Below are 14,695 nucleotides of genomic sequence, written 5' to 3' on the forward strand. Positions count from 1 at the left end.
CGGGAAGAGTGACAGCCTTAGTTGATGAGCTAGTTGTACAAGTTACCATGACATTTCTGGCCATTTTGGGAGTGGCATAAAAAGACAACAGGTAACAAGCTCATGGGGAAGCCAGGAGACAGAGGCAAGTAAGGAAGATAACTCTTTCCAGCTTTGCTGGCATGATGGGAAATCAGTGTACTACACTACTTTGTACTGTAATAAACTTTAGGAGTTTACTTACTCCTAAAATGGACCCAGAAAATCTAGCATATAAAGCAAAAAAGGCAAGTTATCTAAGTATTTAGAAGATTAAACAGGTGTCATTTGTGAATGGCATTGTAAGAATTACAGTTGGCAAAAACAACTGACGAGTTATTACACTCATAAAGTGCTGTTCATGTAACATGGAGGCTTGAGTGTCTCCGGACACCAAAAATATTGCCAATAATTTGACAACTGATCCATACACTGCCCAAATCGATCAGTTGGTTGTCCAATTAGATGGCAAAAAAGCCAGAGTCTCATTCAGGAGCCTGTGGCCTCACTGTAATAGGAAACGTTCCAAAGAAACACAACTTCCAACAGAGGAACAACTCTGTAGTTTTAAAAACTGCATTGAATTGCTGTGCTTATTTAAAATTAACTTTGACCATAAGGCAGTAATACTATCTAGATTGGTATTTTCCCAAACGACAAAAAGGAGTATCTTTTCTGTTGTTGCTTTCACCTAACCAACACTACTTGGGACAGAGTGGTAACTAAAAAATCCCAAAGCAAGTGACCAACATTTTGAACCAATTTCAATTTAAGAATCAACCACTAGTTATAAAAATCTGAGTGAACCCAATAAGAAAATATTTGAATCACAGCTGCCCTAAGACAAAGCACACAAACAGTCTATTTAATAAAAATATTTAATGCTGCCAAAAAGTATAAAAATACAGTAGGAATGGCAGTACAATTACAAAGTAGTCTTTCCTAATTTATTTCTTTTACAACTTTCTACATTTCATACACGCATTAAAAAACACTTAACAATACATCAAATTAAAGGGTTCTGAAAGTCTTCTGCTGGTGGGTGCTCTTCGTTCCCTGGATGTAAAGTTTACTTTGTAAACAGACAACTGTGAGGCAATCTACAGGTTTAATAAGCCTCACTTCAGTCTCCGGAGTGGGCTTCAGATCTTGCTTTGCACATCAAAGGTTCAAAATTTATAGCTGCAGAATATTCTCAAGTCATGAATATTTAGGTGTCTGTCAATCTTGGCCTAAAACATAAAATAAGAAGTCATCTATTCAATTCGTATTTACCAAACACACAGACGTACACTGATACACACAAACACAAAAGGACTAACAATGTGCTAAAAAGGCAACCAAAAACCATTCCACCATGTCACACTCAACCACACTAAAGTGCTTCGCTGTTATTTTGGTAAAACTGCTGAAGTGCTGGATTTCCCAATAGAATTAGTGGTGTGAGACTTCACTGAAAACACCATTAACTCATCTTCTTCTTCAAGAATTACTAACTGAACGTTTTAGGTCATCTTGTTTTACTCAAGAAATGACCTAGTAATTAGGTATTGATAGCCTCAAAAGTTTAGCAAGACTATATGGTATATGCTAGACTTACCAATACTTAGGAATTCAATGCAAAAGTCTAATCCAATTTGGACTTCTACTGTCCAGTACTGCTAAAAAACATTATCAGCATAAAGTATGGACATAAAATTGGCTTATATTTTAAAGCAGATTGTTAGCAGACAGGTCCTGATGGACACTAGTGAGTATAGCTACAGAATTAATTGACAGGATACTTAAGCTACTATTAGTGTAAAAGAAAACACAGACATGACTGACAGATTTGTTGTATTTAATGCCAAAAGGTAAAAATATATGAGCTTAAACAAGCAACAGACAGAGGGAATGAGTACTGTTAACGGCAGCAGTGTTTTTGATGCTATTTCACAATTACTTGCAAACAACTAAACTTTGAAGGTTAAAAGCCCCAAATCTAAATGCTTGTCACTATCGCACCTCTATATGTATAAACAGGAAATACAACCCAGATCCACACTATTTGGCAAAACATTTAATCAAAATTCCAAATACTGAGAATCAGGCTCCTTCCTCTGAAGGAGGGCATAACTGACCTGAGCACCTCTGGTGGCCTTTCTGATTTTCAAACACTGATGAAAGTCATCAAGAAACCATCTCATTAGCTGTATGTGTGTCAGAAAGCTACTATGAATGCTTACTCCAGGGATCTCCAGACCCTGAACCTAAGGGTCTGGTCTTCACTGCAGCAAAACAATGTAACAATTCCCATGCATTTAGAATCCGTCCTTACAATAAGACCTATGGAACTGAGTGAGACAATGCTTTGGTTCAGAGAGTATTCTGGTATTCCATTATTTCTGTTTCAGTGGTACTTCAATCCCATTAAGTATTTTTTTCTACACTTGAAAAAATAAAGATTACTTTAGATTTTAACAAATAAGTGGTTGTCTATTATTTCCCTGCTTAAATATATCTTTAAATATTCTTTATCACCACGGTGTGACACAGAGGCTTGGAGTTGTGGTTATCTCAGTTCTGTCCTGCAGGGGCTGTGCCATGTTGGGCAAGTTATTCTTGACTCAGTTGTTCTATCTGAAGACGGGAATGATGCTGTTGAGCAGAGGAGGCTTGCTGCTTAAGTCTAGATCACGTATTTAAAGCAGTTCAACATACACCGTTGTTGTACTTTCCTAGTGGTGTGTTCAAGAATGGCCACTAACCAAGGAATTATTACAAAAACCTAAAGACAGTGAATTTTTTTGGTAAGTATCTTGGGGGGGGGGTTGTAAAAGGATACAATCATTAGGAGGGACAACTATTTTTAACAAAAGACCTTATTTGTAATACTGTAAAGACAAATGGGCTACTTTTTAGAAAATTCTAGTGTATTCACATGAATGGATTTGGCTTTTATTTACTAAAGCAAAAGCAAAGCAAGTGGAATGAGCACTCGCGGTGCTTTCCTTGGCATCCTTGCACACCGCCAGCGGCTCCAGACTGGAGTGTGTAAAGCTGCGTGTGCCCGTGCCTGCACACCTCAGACTGCAGAAAGTCAAACGCATCATGTCGCTTTTGCCACCGTTTTGCCACTACACATTCACACCAATCTACTGAAATGAAAAAAGGCTAATTGCAAACTTCTCTCAGATGAGTCATGCAAGGCCATTAAGAGAGAGGCTTCCTCTCCTTAACTTGCCAAACTCAAAGTATTTATTTAAAAACTAAAAATTTTTTTTTCAGTATGGAGGTTGGAACTCAGGGCCTTACAATTGCTAGGCGGGTGCTCTATCACTTGAGCCATACCCTCAGTTCTTTTTTGCTTCAGTTATTTTTCAGGTAGAGCCTTGCATTTTTGAACAAGGCGGATCTCAGACCAGGATTCCCCTATTTATATCCTCTCACATAGCTGGGATTACAGATAGGTACCACCACCCAACTGCTCAATTGAGATGGGCCCTTTTTCACAACCTGGCCTCGAACCTTGGTCCTTGTGATCTCTACCTCTTGAGTAGCTAGGAATAGCTGGAATTACAGAAATGAACCACCACACCTGGCCTAAGTTTTTAGGCTTTTAAAATAATAATTTAAAATATCAACATCAGGTGCCTAAAAAAATCTATGTCAAATTACAAAAACTATAAAGAAGAATTTTTTTTTGGTAGGTTTGAACTCAGGGCTTAGCATTTGCAAAGCAGGTGTTCTATGGCCTGAGTCACACCTGCAGTCCTAGAAAGAATAATTTTGATGCTTCTTAAAAATGGTCTCTGTAAAGAAAAAAATTCCCATGTAATTTTTAGCAGCCCAAGCTACATAATTTAACACAATACTAGATAGTATCAAAGGAGTCTGTAAGTAATATTCTGACTAACTCTGTAATTCCCAATCTAAAAACCAAGAGTCCAAAAGACAGGAATTCTCCTTCTCCCATGGGACTGCCCAGACATTGTCAGGCTCTTCGAAATGTCTTTATTGTCAGCTAACACAAAGCCTATGAAAGCAAGTAAAAGCATCTCTGTCATGCCAGTCACTGCTTACGCCTGGCAATGCTCTGTGCTGGGATAAAGAGCACATAACAAGACAACAGGGTTGGCTGTGAGAGAGGAAAATGCCCCCATATCTGTAAGGGACAATGGGTCCTTCCAGACTCCACGAGTCAGAAGAGGTCACCGTTTGAAGTGTGCAGCAAGAGCTCTGGTGCAAAATGGCTCAACGTGTCCTTGGAGCAAGGGGAATGTGCTACATGTTCAGAAAATCTCTGCTGCTGAGGGGAAAAGATGACCGTACTCATCCCATTTCCTACATGTTTCCACTTTAAAACACTACCCAACCCCCAAATTTGCAGGAACAATGAAACAGCTATGTTAGAGCAAGGTCTGAGCCAAAGGTGTGTAATAGGGACTAGGACTGGGGGTGCCTTGTAGAGCAAGGATCAAGTAATAACACAACCTGAGTTTCTTCTACTATTAATACACATTTAATGGAACAAGAGATAGCTATGGAGACTCAGTGCTCCTGTTCCATGAAAACTGCTCTGAAGATAGGTGTGAGGAAAAATGGTATCAAACCCAAACAACTGACCTGGGGGGAAAGGTGAATGAAACAGGTCAGCTCCAGAGTAAATCATCCAGGCAATAACCAAGGCCTATCTTTCATGTCATGAGGAGATCAATTTATTATGAGGAAAATTACTACATTTCTACTTTTCAAAATTTTATTTATGAGATTCTATGTCCTTATCACCTAAATAAGTCAAAGCCAAATAAAGATTTCTTAACAGTAAGAGACTTTATTAGCTGTTGATGTATAAATGAGAATGCAGAACAGACTGCTGCTCAGCACTTAGTTCCAAAACTGTGGACAGATGCATCAAGTTCAGCCAGACGAAGGAGGACCTCAGACACCCTTCCTTCCTAGAACACAGCAGACTGCGCAGAATCTATACCCCACCTATGCAGTCTACTCACTCAGGACCCATGTGTGGACCTGCTAGGAGAAAATATAAACCAGTGTTTATATCTTGAAAGGCTTGAAATCTTGCCTAAACATAGAAAGAAACAGAGTATATTGGCTTAAGACTACATTTTTTTTTTTTAAGTCTCTTTCAGATTTGTATTTGAAAGTTGGGTACAGTGGTGTGCACCTATAGTCCCAGTTACTCAGAAGGCTGAGGTGGGAGGATCACTTGAGTCCAGGAGTTCAAGGCCAGCCTGGGCAACAACATAGTGAGAAATTGTCTTTAAAAAAGAAAAAAAGGATTTGTATCTGAAAGTAAAAATCAAGGCAGTCTAGATTTTTACAATAATCTGGCAGGCAAATTCAGGTATATAGGCATTCATTAAAAAGTACACAATGGCCAATAAAAACATTTTTAATACCATCAAATTATAGTTTCTACTTACATATAATCTAGCCAGAGGTATTTTTCTAAGAGGGAAATCAGTTGCAGTCTTTCTTTGAGAATGATCTAACTCTAAAATTCACTACAAATGAGATTTTTCAAGGATAGCACCATGAAAGGATATAGAAACGGTGAGTCTCAGGTCGACCATGGCTTAACAGTAACTATACCTGCCCCGTCAGCATGTTGTGAGGATTAAAAGGGACAGCACCCGAAAGCACTCAGCACACGCTTAGCACACAGCAAATGATCAATAAATGGTGGCCCCGCCACTGTGACTGATGCTGAAAGCAAAAAAGGAGTTGACATAAAAACCGGAAGTCTGCTCCATGTCACCAACTACTTTTTAAACCTCTCTGTATCTTCTGATACATCAGTTCTACATTATTTAAGACAAAGAGCACGAACACAAGTATACACAAGACTAATGCAAGAGTCACAACCCCTTTCTCTGACACACCTGTTAAGCCAGAGCTCTGTTAACAGAAAATGATTAATAGGCTGCTGCTTCTTTTTTTTAAAAAAACTTCCTTTCTCTTTTCACTGTTCATTCTTTAGTAGAAATATTAAAACATAATGAAATGGACCAAAAACACAGGAGAAAGGACCAAGAGGTAGAAAACTGAGAAAATATGCAAAATCTCTGCTAAACACGAGAAATGGTATTTATGTTCTCAAGTTCTTCATGCATTTTTACGTTGCGTAAAAAAACAACTCTAAGAATGCAGAAAATAGATATCAATGTCATCTTATACATGGATAAATTAAACATGGAAATTTTTATTTTTATATTCTTATGTATGTGTTAACACAAATCAAAATGAGCAGTAGGTTAACATGAAACAATATTTGGCTAAACTTGGAAAGGAATATGTAGTTGTTGGTGTGGCCAGTGAACACAGCATTAAACCAAAGGTTATTAAAACAGTTGATAAACTGCTACTAATAAACCAGTTTATAGCAGGGATGGATATGAATGATTCTATTCTGAAAACAAACTCTTTTAAAAAAATCTTTTCCACTCTCTTAATCTACTCAAAATACGTTACCTATTTAAACTCAAACTATACAATTGATTTTTAAAATCTTGTAATTAGAAAATACAATGAAGACTTACGGATAATATTTTTTAAAATGCAGAACCCATCAAGGACCACTAACTTTCTTCCTCAGACTATTTCTGGAGAGGGTGGAAGCCACATGCATCGGACTCTGCGACTAGCAAAGCTCACATAATAAAGGACTGGGATGACGGTCCACGGACACTGCCACCAACTGCTATGTATTAGTACTTGTCACCCATGAAAAAATTGGTACAACCATACAATTAACAAAACCGTAACACTGTTTAAAGTTTCCACTGTCAACACCATCCTCAAAAATGCTCAGAGGAGAAAGACAGACTGGCCCTTAAAGGTGGCCACTGAGTGTTCACTACCTTGTATGTGATTTAAAAAGTAGATGGCATCACATACTACCAAGAAGGACAAAAGTAGATAAAAAAGCAAGGCTCAAATGCTAAAGAACAAGCACAGCCACCCGGCAAAGGAGCCGGACAGTCTTATCAGTGTTTGTTTCCTGAAAGAAGTCTTTATGTTTTTGCTTAAATCAAGGCTATCTTTAATTGGAAATTTAACAAGGCCTGACCACCTTTGACTTGCAGGGTAACATACCATATTTTAGCAAAGCCAACCAAATGCAAATTGGAAAGAAAAATTTTAAACCGGTAACAATCTAAAGTGTAAAGGTCTCGATGCCTAAACACAGGCTTAATGCCAACAGATAAGGAAATGTGCCTCTTACCTCCTTTCCATTTCAAGGTTATAGGACACAGTAATACTGAATCAGGACACAGGCACATGTTATGTAAGTCTTATTTAATATGTAGTACCACCTACATCCTGCTTTTATATTTTCATCATGGGTTAATACATTCAAGACTACTCAAGTCAGTTCAAAACATCTATCTATACCAATGGTTTTCAAACTGCTTTTAAATGTAACTGTCTCCTTTAAGATAGTTAAGACTTATGCAGAAATTTTTCATGGCCTATAAAAGAGACAAAGCAGAGATACTGTGGTTAGTAGCTTGGGATCTTTCCACCACTACTTGGTGACCTTCCTGGAAATCAAATGGGTAGAGTTGGAAAACCACCGAAATGTGTCCTTACAATTAAATTTTTATCATCTACTTAAAGCTTAAGTCAAACAAGTCAAACACTGAATGGAATGCTGGGATTTGAAAAAGGCTAGCATTCAAATGAGCAGTTAAATTCATTACACAATATGCTTTAAAATACTCATTAAGAAGTTAAAAGGACAATGTAAGGTTTGCACATCATTATACTATTTATTGAAGTAGAAAGAACTTGGAAATTTTTTACTTCAAAACTTCAGCGCAATGAACTGAAATCATAATCAAATGCTGTTTCTTTTACTTAACACATCTTGATTTACCCCAATTATAAATTAGGGTAATTACATTGAAATTTTCATGAAAAAAATGAACAGTGTGAGTCATGCATGGGCTTTACAGAATCCAATTTCTTTTCTTTTTCTCTTTTGAGACAGGATCTCACCGTGTTGCTCTCAGGCAGGCCTGGAGCTCACTAGGTATCTCAGGCTGGCCTAGAACTCACAATCCTCTTGCCTCAGCTCCCAAGTGCTGGGATCACAGGTGTGTGCCACCACGTCCAGCAGAAACCAATTTCTTTACAACGTCTTGGACCAACTGTTACTTCACTATCCCAGTAAGGAGAATTTTCCTTCAGAGATATATTTAGGAAAAATTTCTTTCTTTGTTTTTCTTTTTAAAATAGGGAAACTTTAAAAATAAAGGAAATGCAAATATGCAGTAGAAATTGCTTATTCCCAGTTTTAACTGCTCATATCAAACTTCTCTTTAGGAAAAGGGAAAATGTATCCAGTATACAATTGAATCAACATACAATTCTTTTTATGGTAACAGATTTTCAAATTGAGCTTTTAAAAAGTACATTTAACTACAAAAGTAACATTAAATAGGTACTTATAAAATAGCTTTACCCTGAAATGGTTAGGCATATAAAGTGTTGATGCCCATATCAACAGTACATTATACATTACACATTAAAGGTCATTTTCTTTTCATTAATAATGTAGATAAAACCACAATATTTATTGCTTAAGTCAAATGCAGGTTAAAATCCAGATAGCCTCCAAAAACTTATGATAAAGGATTTCTCAATGTTGATCAGGTGGAATATTATGTTTAACATATATGAATACAGTTGCAAAGTGTACCAGTTTTCGACAAGCACAGATGTCTTTATTTTAGAGCCATTTACAGTTTGGGTTTCAGAGGAACCTGCAGTGAAGAGTCCTGAGGTGCTGGGCTTGTGACTGTAAGTGTCACTTATGTGGCTGATGTCTAGTCTACTGCACCGTTTTGGGGACGAGGCATTTGCTGCTAACAGACAAACCCTTGAGGTTAATGCAGCACTGTCAGCTAGCAGTGCAGAAGCTTGCTGGGCAAAACTGTTTGTTTATAGGACATTGTGCTGAAAAAACAGCGTCCAGCCAACCAAAGCGCCAACCAAAATGACTGACACAAACCCCATCTTAGTGAGAATAGGTTGCCAATATAACCACCTTTTTCTTTTTCGTTCAGTCTCATTTAGCCTCTGTTTCATCTGCTGCACCTTCTGAGCTGTGGTAGCCTTTCTGTCCTCTCGAATGCGTTTCCGAAGAATACTGTGAATAGATAAGAACAGGTGAAAGAAGTGTATGCATGGCAAGTCTTAATTATTCTAACACAGAGAACCCGGGCACCAAAACACCACACACATCCACGTAGCTTTCATCTCAAACACTGAAATAAAAAAGGAAAAAGCCTCAATGTCCCAAATGCAACAGAGAGGGTCTCTGATAATTCAGCAACAATTTCTGGTAGCTTTGTATTAAAAAACACTTTAATAGTGACTGTCAGCTTTCCTTCTTTCTTCCTTTGCGAACTATCCAACAGAAGCAGGAGGGAGAAGATAGGAGGTTCTCTAGTTTCTGGTCCGCTTTTGTGCTTGCATTTGATGATTCACAAAGACCTTTGATAAAAACTATCTTTGGTACTTCCATGAATACTGTTTTGAGCACCCAGTCTTGTGTTTGCCCATACATAGTTCTAGCTCCCATTTTTCTTCTTCAATACAGAATTTTGTTTCAATAGAAGCTCTCTGACTCCCAAGGTACTCAGGGACTACATAAAAAAAGAACTGCCAATGGCAACATGCCAGAAACTACTAACTACTTCTTCCCTTTAAAAAAAAAAAAACCTCACAAAATCCATCTCTTCTTTTCACTTATTATGCATGCTATGTCATAAGTCTAACCAATGTTCTGGTCCTTCCAGTCATGTTTCTAAAGCATAGTCCTGAATGCATAGCTTGAGTAAAAATCTCACCCGCCTCTTCAATGTCTACTACATTAGCAGACAATTTTTTCCTAGTCAAAATATTTAACCTGAATTGAACCATAAGAAATAATGATTAGAGAAATCTAAATTAAGGAGAAGTTTAAAAGACAACAGGTCAAGTGAGAGGGGAAAAAACTGAGGAACAAGTCCAGTATACCAAAAATTCACATCAATCAGATGCAATGGGTAACCCTTGATTAGATTCTGAGTTACTTTTTTTACTTTGTTTTGTTTTTTGAGACAGGGTCTCACTATATTGTCTAGACTGGCCCAAAACTCACTATGTAGCCTAGATGTGCCCCAAACTCACAGGGCTGTCCCTTAAGTGTTGGAATTACAGAGGTCCACTAATACTCCCAGCTCTGAATTATTTTCTTAAACAGCTACCGAGGTTGAGATCATGAAAGTGTTCTAAATTCTGGTAACGGTCACATAATTTTGCAAATATATTAAAATTCATCAAATCCGAGATTTAAATTTTATTTAGGCCTTATGCTTGCTAGGCAGGCACTCTACACTTGAGCCATACCCTCTACTTTTTTTTTCATTTTTTTGCTTTACTTTTTGCCTAGGATGTGCCTCATACCTACCACCCATGCTGCCAGTGTAGATGGGACTATAGGCATACACCATTACACTTGGCAAATGGAATTTAAATGAGTGCACTTTATGATATATAGATTGTATTTCCATAAAACTGTTTCTTTGAAAAGCGGTAAGGCAGACTTTTTAGACAACTAGAAAAATATGGGTATGTGTTATACATTAGAATATTTTATCAATGCCACATTTCTTTGGTATATTGGAGCCTTCAGATATTACTGACAGGAATATGGTACAGCTGCTGTAGAAAACTTTCTAACAGATCCTCAAAACATTAAACGTGGAGTTACCACATTACCTAGCAATTCTACGTCTAGCTATATATTCAAGAAAACTGAGAAGCATGTGCATGTAAAAACTTCTAATATACACCTTTGTTCTTGCCCATTTGTTTTTTTTTTTGTTGTTGTTGTTCTCCAAATTTGTTCCTCACTAAAAAGGAAAACTTTTCTTTTCTCTGGTTCTCTCATTTCTACTGTTCTTTAATTCTCCCCCGTCTCATCCCTGTAAGCCCTACTACTCTTATCTCACAGAATTTAATTTATAGTAAGCAATTCATAATTTACTAATAGCTTAGTATTTTGGTGCTCGTTTTATCCTTATATTAGCAACTTGAGGACTATGTTTTGCTTATCTTTGTAAGTAGAATGGCATTTTCACATATTCCTGTCTTTGTGGACTCCATCTGAGTATTACTATCTTGATTTGTAAAAATTATTACTCAGAAATCACTCTCTGAATTGAAAATTCACTGTGACAAATATGCACGTATCTGCTAGGAAAAACATAAAAGCATTAGGGTTCAAGTGCAGGATATCTATCTACCTATCGGAGTTAGCTTTCCATGAATTTGCTTTTGTTAGAATCCTGGGGATACTAATCACAGTTCAATTTATAAGGAATCTTTAACATAGTATTTCATTTTTTATTTTCATTACAGTATAGAAGGCAATTATAATTTGTACCTAAGTCATTTTATTGTACTGTCATTTACCATATAATAAGTTCATTAAGTGATGATTACATAATTAATGCTTCATAAAAGTCTAAAAAGGTTTTTTATGATATTTGTGGAAAAGTTGTTGATTTTGGTTGGGTTGAGAACAGATTTTTTTTCATTTCACATAATGGAATAGAAGTTCTTGATTTCCAAAAAGGCACTGTATAATTCAGAAATGACTATATATAAATACCAAAGTATGGCTTTATTTGGCATAAGAACACAATTCCAGAGAAGGATGGACTACTGTCAATTTGCGGCATAGTAAAATCTTTTTTACCTAAGGAAATTATATCCACGTAATAATCCATCAACTGAAACCTGGCCAGGCATTCTTATATATTTATACAATGCAGGCCACAGACCAACAGGAAATGTCTCCTGTGGACCCCTGTCTGTGGAAGGTTATATGGAATTCCCCATGGTCACACATGCAGCAGGCTTTTTGTGCCAACACATGATTTGGCAGGAACACGCTATACTACATAAATACATAGGAGAAGGGTACAGTGACTAGACTTTTCAAAGATCCAAATTACTTATTCTCCACTCAGTAATTTGGTTTTATGGGTTGTACTGTAATTGAGAACACTGGCTGCCAAACTTAAAAGACTGCAATATACAGTTATGAGAAGGGGGGTGGATATAAGGAAAAGGTAGGGTAGGAGGGTGAATGTGGTGGAAATAATATGTACATATGTATGTAAATGGAAAAATGAGACCAGTTAAAACTATTCTGGGAATGGGGGTAAGGAGTGAATTCAATTATGACATATTATAAGAACTTTTGTAAATGTCACAATGTATCCCCAGTATGACAATAATAAAAAAAATTTTAAGTAGTTTAAAATACTATTTGTGGTATTTGGATATTTTCATTTTAGTCTATTATATTTTCACCTTTAAAAAATACTTTATAACCTAATAAATCCATGTACCCATGATTACATGATTATGGGACTGAACCTTCAATTTGAAAAACATCACTTTGGAAGAGACTCAATAATAAAAATGAATAAAAGAACAAACTGTGTTCTATACCTGTGAAATCTAAAATTCCTTTGATAAGATTTTTATTTTATTAGGGTCTCCCATACAAAGCTATCTATCTATTAGTGTTAGAATTTATTGGGACTAGCTGGGTATGGTAGCATACACCTGTAATTGCAGCACTTGGGAGGCCAAGATAGGAGAGGATTGAGAGTTTGAGTCCACCCTGGGCTACATGGTGACACCCTGTGTATTAAAAAAAAAAAAGATTCCAAAATTTATTGGATCTGAGCAATGAAACTTTAAAGGGTAATCTTACTACATGTTTTTGGATCTAGCTCTCCCCCTTTTTATATATTTCTACAATCTTTCTCAACCAGCCATCTCTCTTAGAATCCTTCCTCTTCTGCTAGGCCCTCCCTTCTCTGCTTTCAAACACCAATCTTATCTACCTCAGAGAAAAAGAAAAAACAAAACAAAACAAAGAAAACAACACGTGAGTATATGTGTATGTACAGACCACATAGCCACTCCATTAAAAAACAAAAACAACTTTCAAAATCTCTCTAAATCCTGAGTGGTTTACTAATTTCCTCTATATGGTAAGATCTGGACAAGGAGAAGCTTTTAAAAACAGAACACTTCTGAAATACTAAGGACCTAATACAGCCATCAAACATGTTTTTCCTAATTCTGCACATAGTACTGGCCAAAAGGAAAAAACAAAACAATATTAGGAATATGAATCTTAGAGATGAATCTTATTATTTAAAAAGTGCAATTTAAAACTATTATTTCCTGACTTAAAAGTATTATTGAAAAAGGAACACATAAGCTGGGTGTCCCTGGCTCATGCGTGCTATCCTAGCTATTCTGGAGGCAGGTATCAGGAGGATCATGGTTTCAGGCCAGCCGAGGCAAACAGTCTGTGAGATGCTATCTTGAAAATACCCAACACACTGGAGAACATCATCTTAAGCAAAGTTAGCCAGGCTCAGAAAGCCAAAAATTGTATGTTCTCCCTCATATGTGGACTTTAGATCTAAAACAAATGCAGTAATATTATTAGACATGGGTCACATGCTAAGGGGAGGACACACACAGGAGAAATAGGGAAAAGTAGGAAACCCAAAACTTCAAAGTGTTTGATGTCTCCACTGCAGAGGAGCTAATACAGTAACTTTAAAGCAACAGAGGTCAATATGGGAAGGTGACTGGCAAGTAGTGAAGGTCAGGTAGAGATGAATCAATTCGGGTTGTAATACACTTGTGCATGGAAGCAATGCTAGGAATCTCTTTGTGCAGCTATCCTTATCTCAACTAGCAAAAATGTCTTTCTTATTATTGCTTATGTCTTCTCTTCAACAAAATTGGAGAAAAGGGCAGAACAGTTCTGCCTGTGGAAGCAAGGGGGAGTGGGGAGGAGAAGGAGGGGGGTGGGAAGCAGGGGGGAGAAATGACCCAAACAATGTATGCACATGTGAATAAATGAATTAAAAAAAACAAACAAACAAACTAAACTACCCAACACAAAAAAGGACTGGTGGAGTGGCTCAGGTGGTAGAGTGCCTGCTTAGCAAGCATGAGGAGGCCCTGAGTAGAAACCTTAGTACTGCTTTAAAAAAAAAAAAAAAAAAAAAAAAGGAACAAACAACCAATGTTTCCTTTTACTTGTCCAAAACTACTAAAACCATAATAGGGAATACCACAGCTAAGATTTGACACATATTCAAATATAAAAACACATGTGTCACACACTAAAATACACTAGCTTTTGTAAAATTTCAGGTATGGTAATTTTTTTTCTTCTGGTGCTGAGGACAGAGCCCATGCTAAGACTGAGTTCTACCACTGAACTACACCACAGTCCCAGGTATGTAATTTTTATATTAGTGAAGCTACAATGTACGGCAAACCCTGATTACTTTCATGGCACACCCCAAGATCCCAATCTAACAAAATACGACTAACCATAAAATTTCCCACAGTAAAAATTATATTTCACAGAAAGAAAATAAAGTAAGTTATTTGGACACAGAAGAGAGGAAGAAAAAGAGCTCAATCACTTTGCTGAGTGACTTACATTTAAGATACCAGCTTCCTCATGTGTGTGTGAGAAAACTGGGAGCCCTGAAATGTAGGGTTTTAGTTTAAAAAGTTTTGAATACTTTATACATTCATGTGAATTCAAAAATCAAAGAGTATAAAAGGG

General features: G+C 36.9%; 1 protein-coding gene across 5 annotated transcripts in view; it reads right to left on the reverse strand.

Moving 5' to 3' along the window:
• Window positions 1–878: 878 nt before the first annotated feature.
• The window catches only part of Ptpn2 (protein tyrosine phosphatase non-receptor type 2), an 83,898-nt gene continuing 70,081 nt past the window's right edge, over window positions 879–14,695 (reverse strand). For 4 of the 5 annotated variants that reach the window (XM_074070376.1, XM_074070374.1, XM_074070377.1 and 1 more), the window contains one exon: window positions 1,257–9,175. In XM_074070376.1, coding sequence (XP_073926477.1) covers window positions 8,968–9,175 — 208 coding nt within the window. In that variant the 3' untranslated portion in view covers window positions 1,257–8,967. The other variant, XM_074070375.1, reaches the window with a different exon arrangement.

This window comes from Castor canadensis, chromosome 4, assembly GCF_047511655.1.
Source record: "Castor canadensis chromosome 4, mCasCan1.hap1v2, whole genome shotgun sequence".
Taxonomy (NCBI): Eukaryota; Metazoa; Chordata; class Mammalia; order Rodentia; family Castoridae; genus Castor; species Castor canadensis.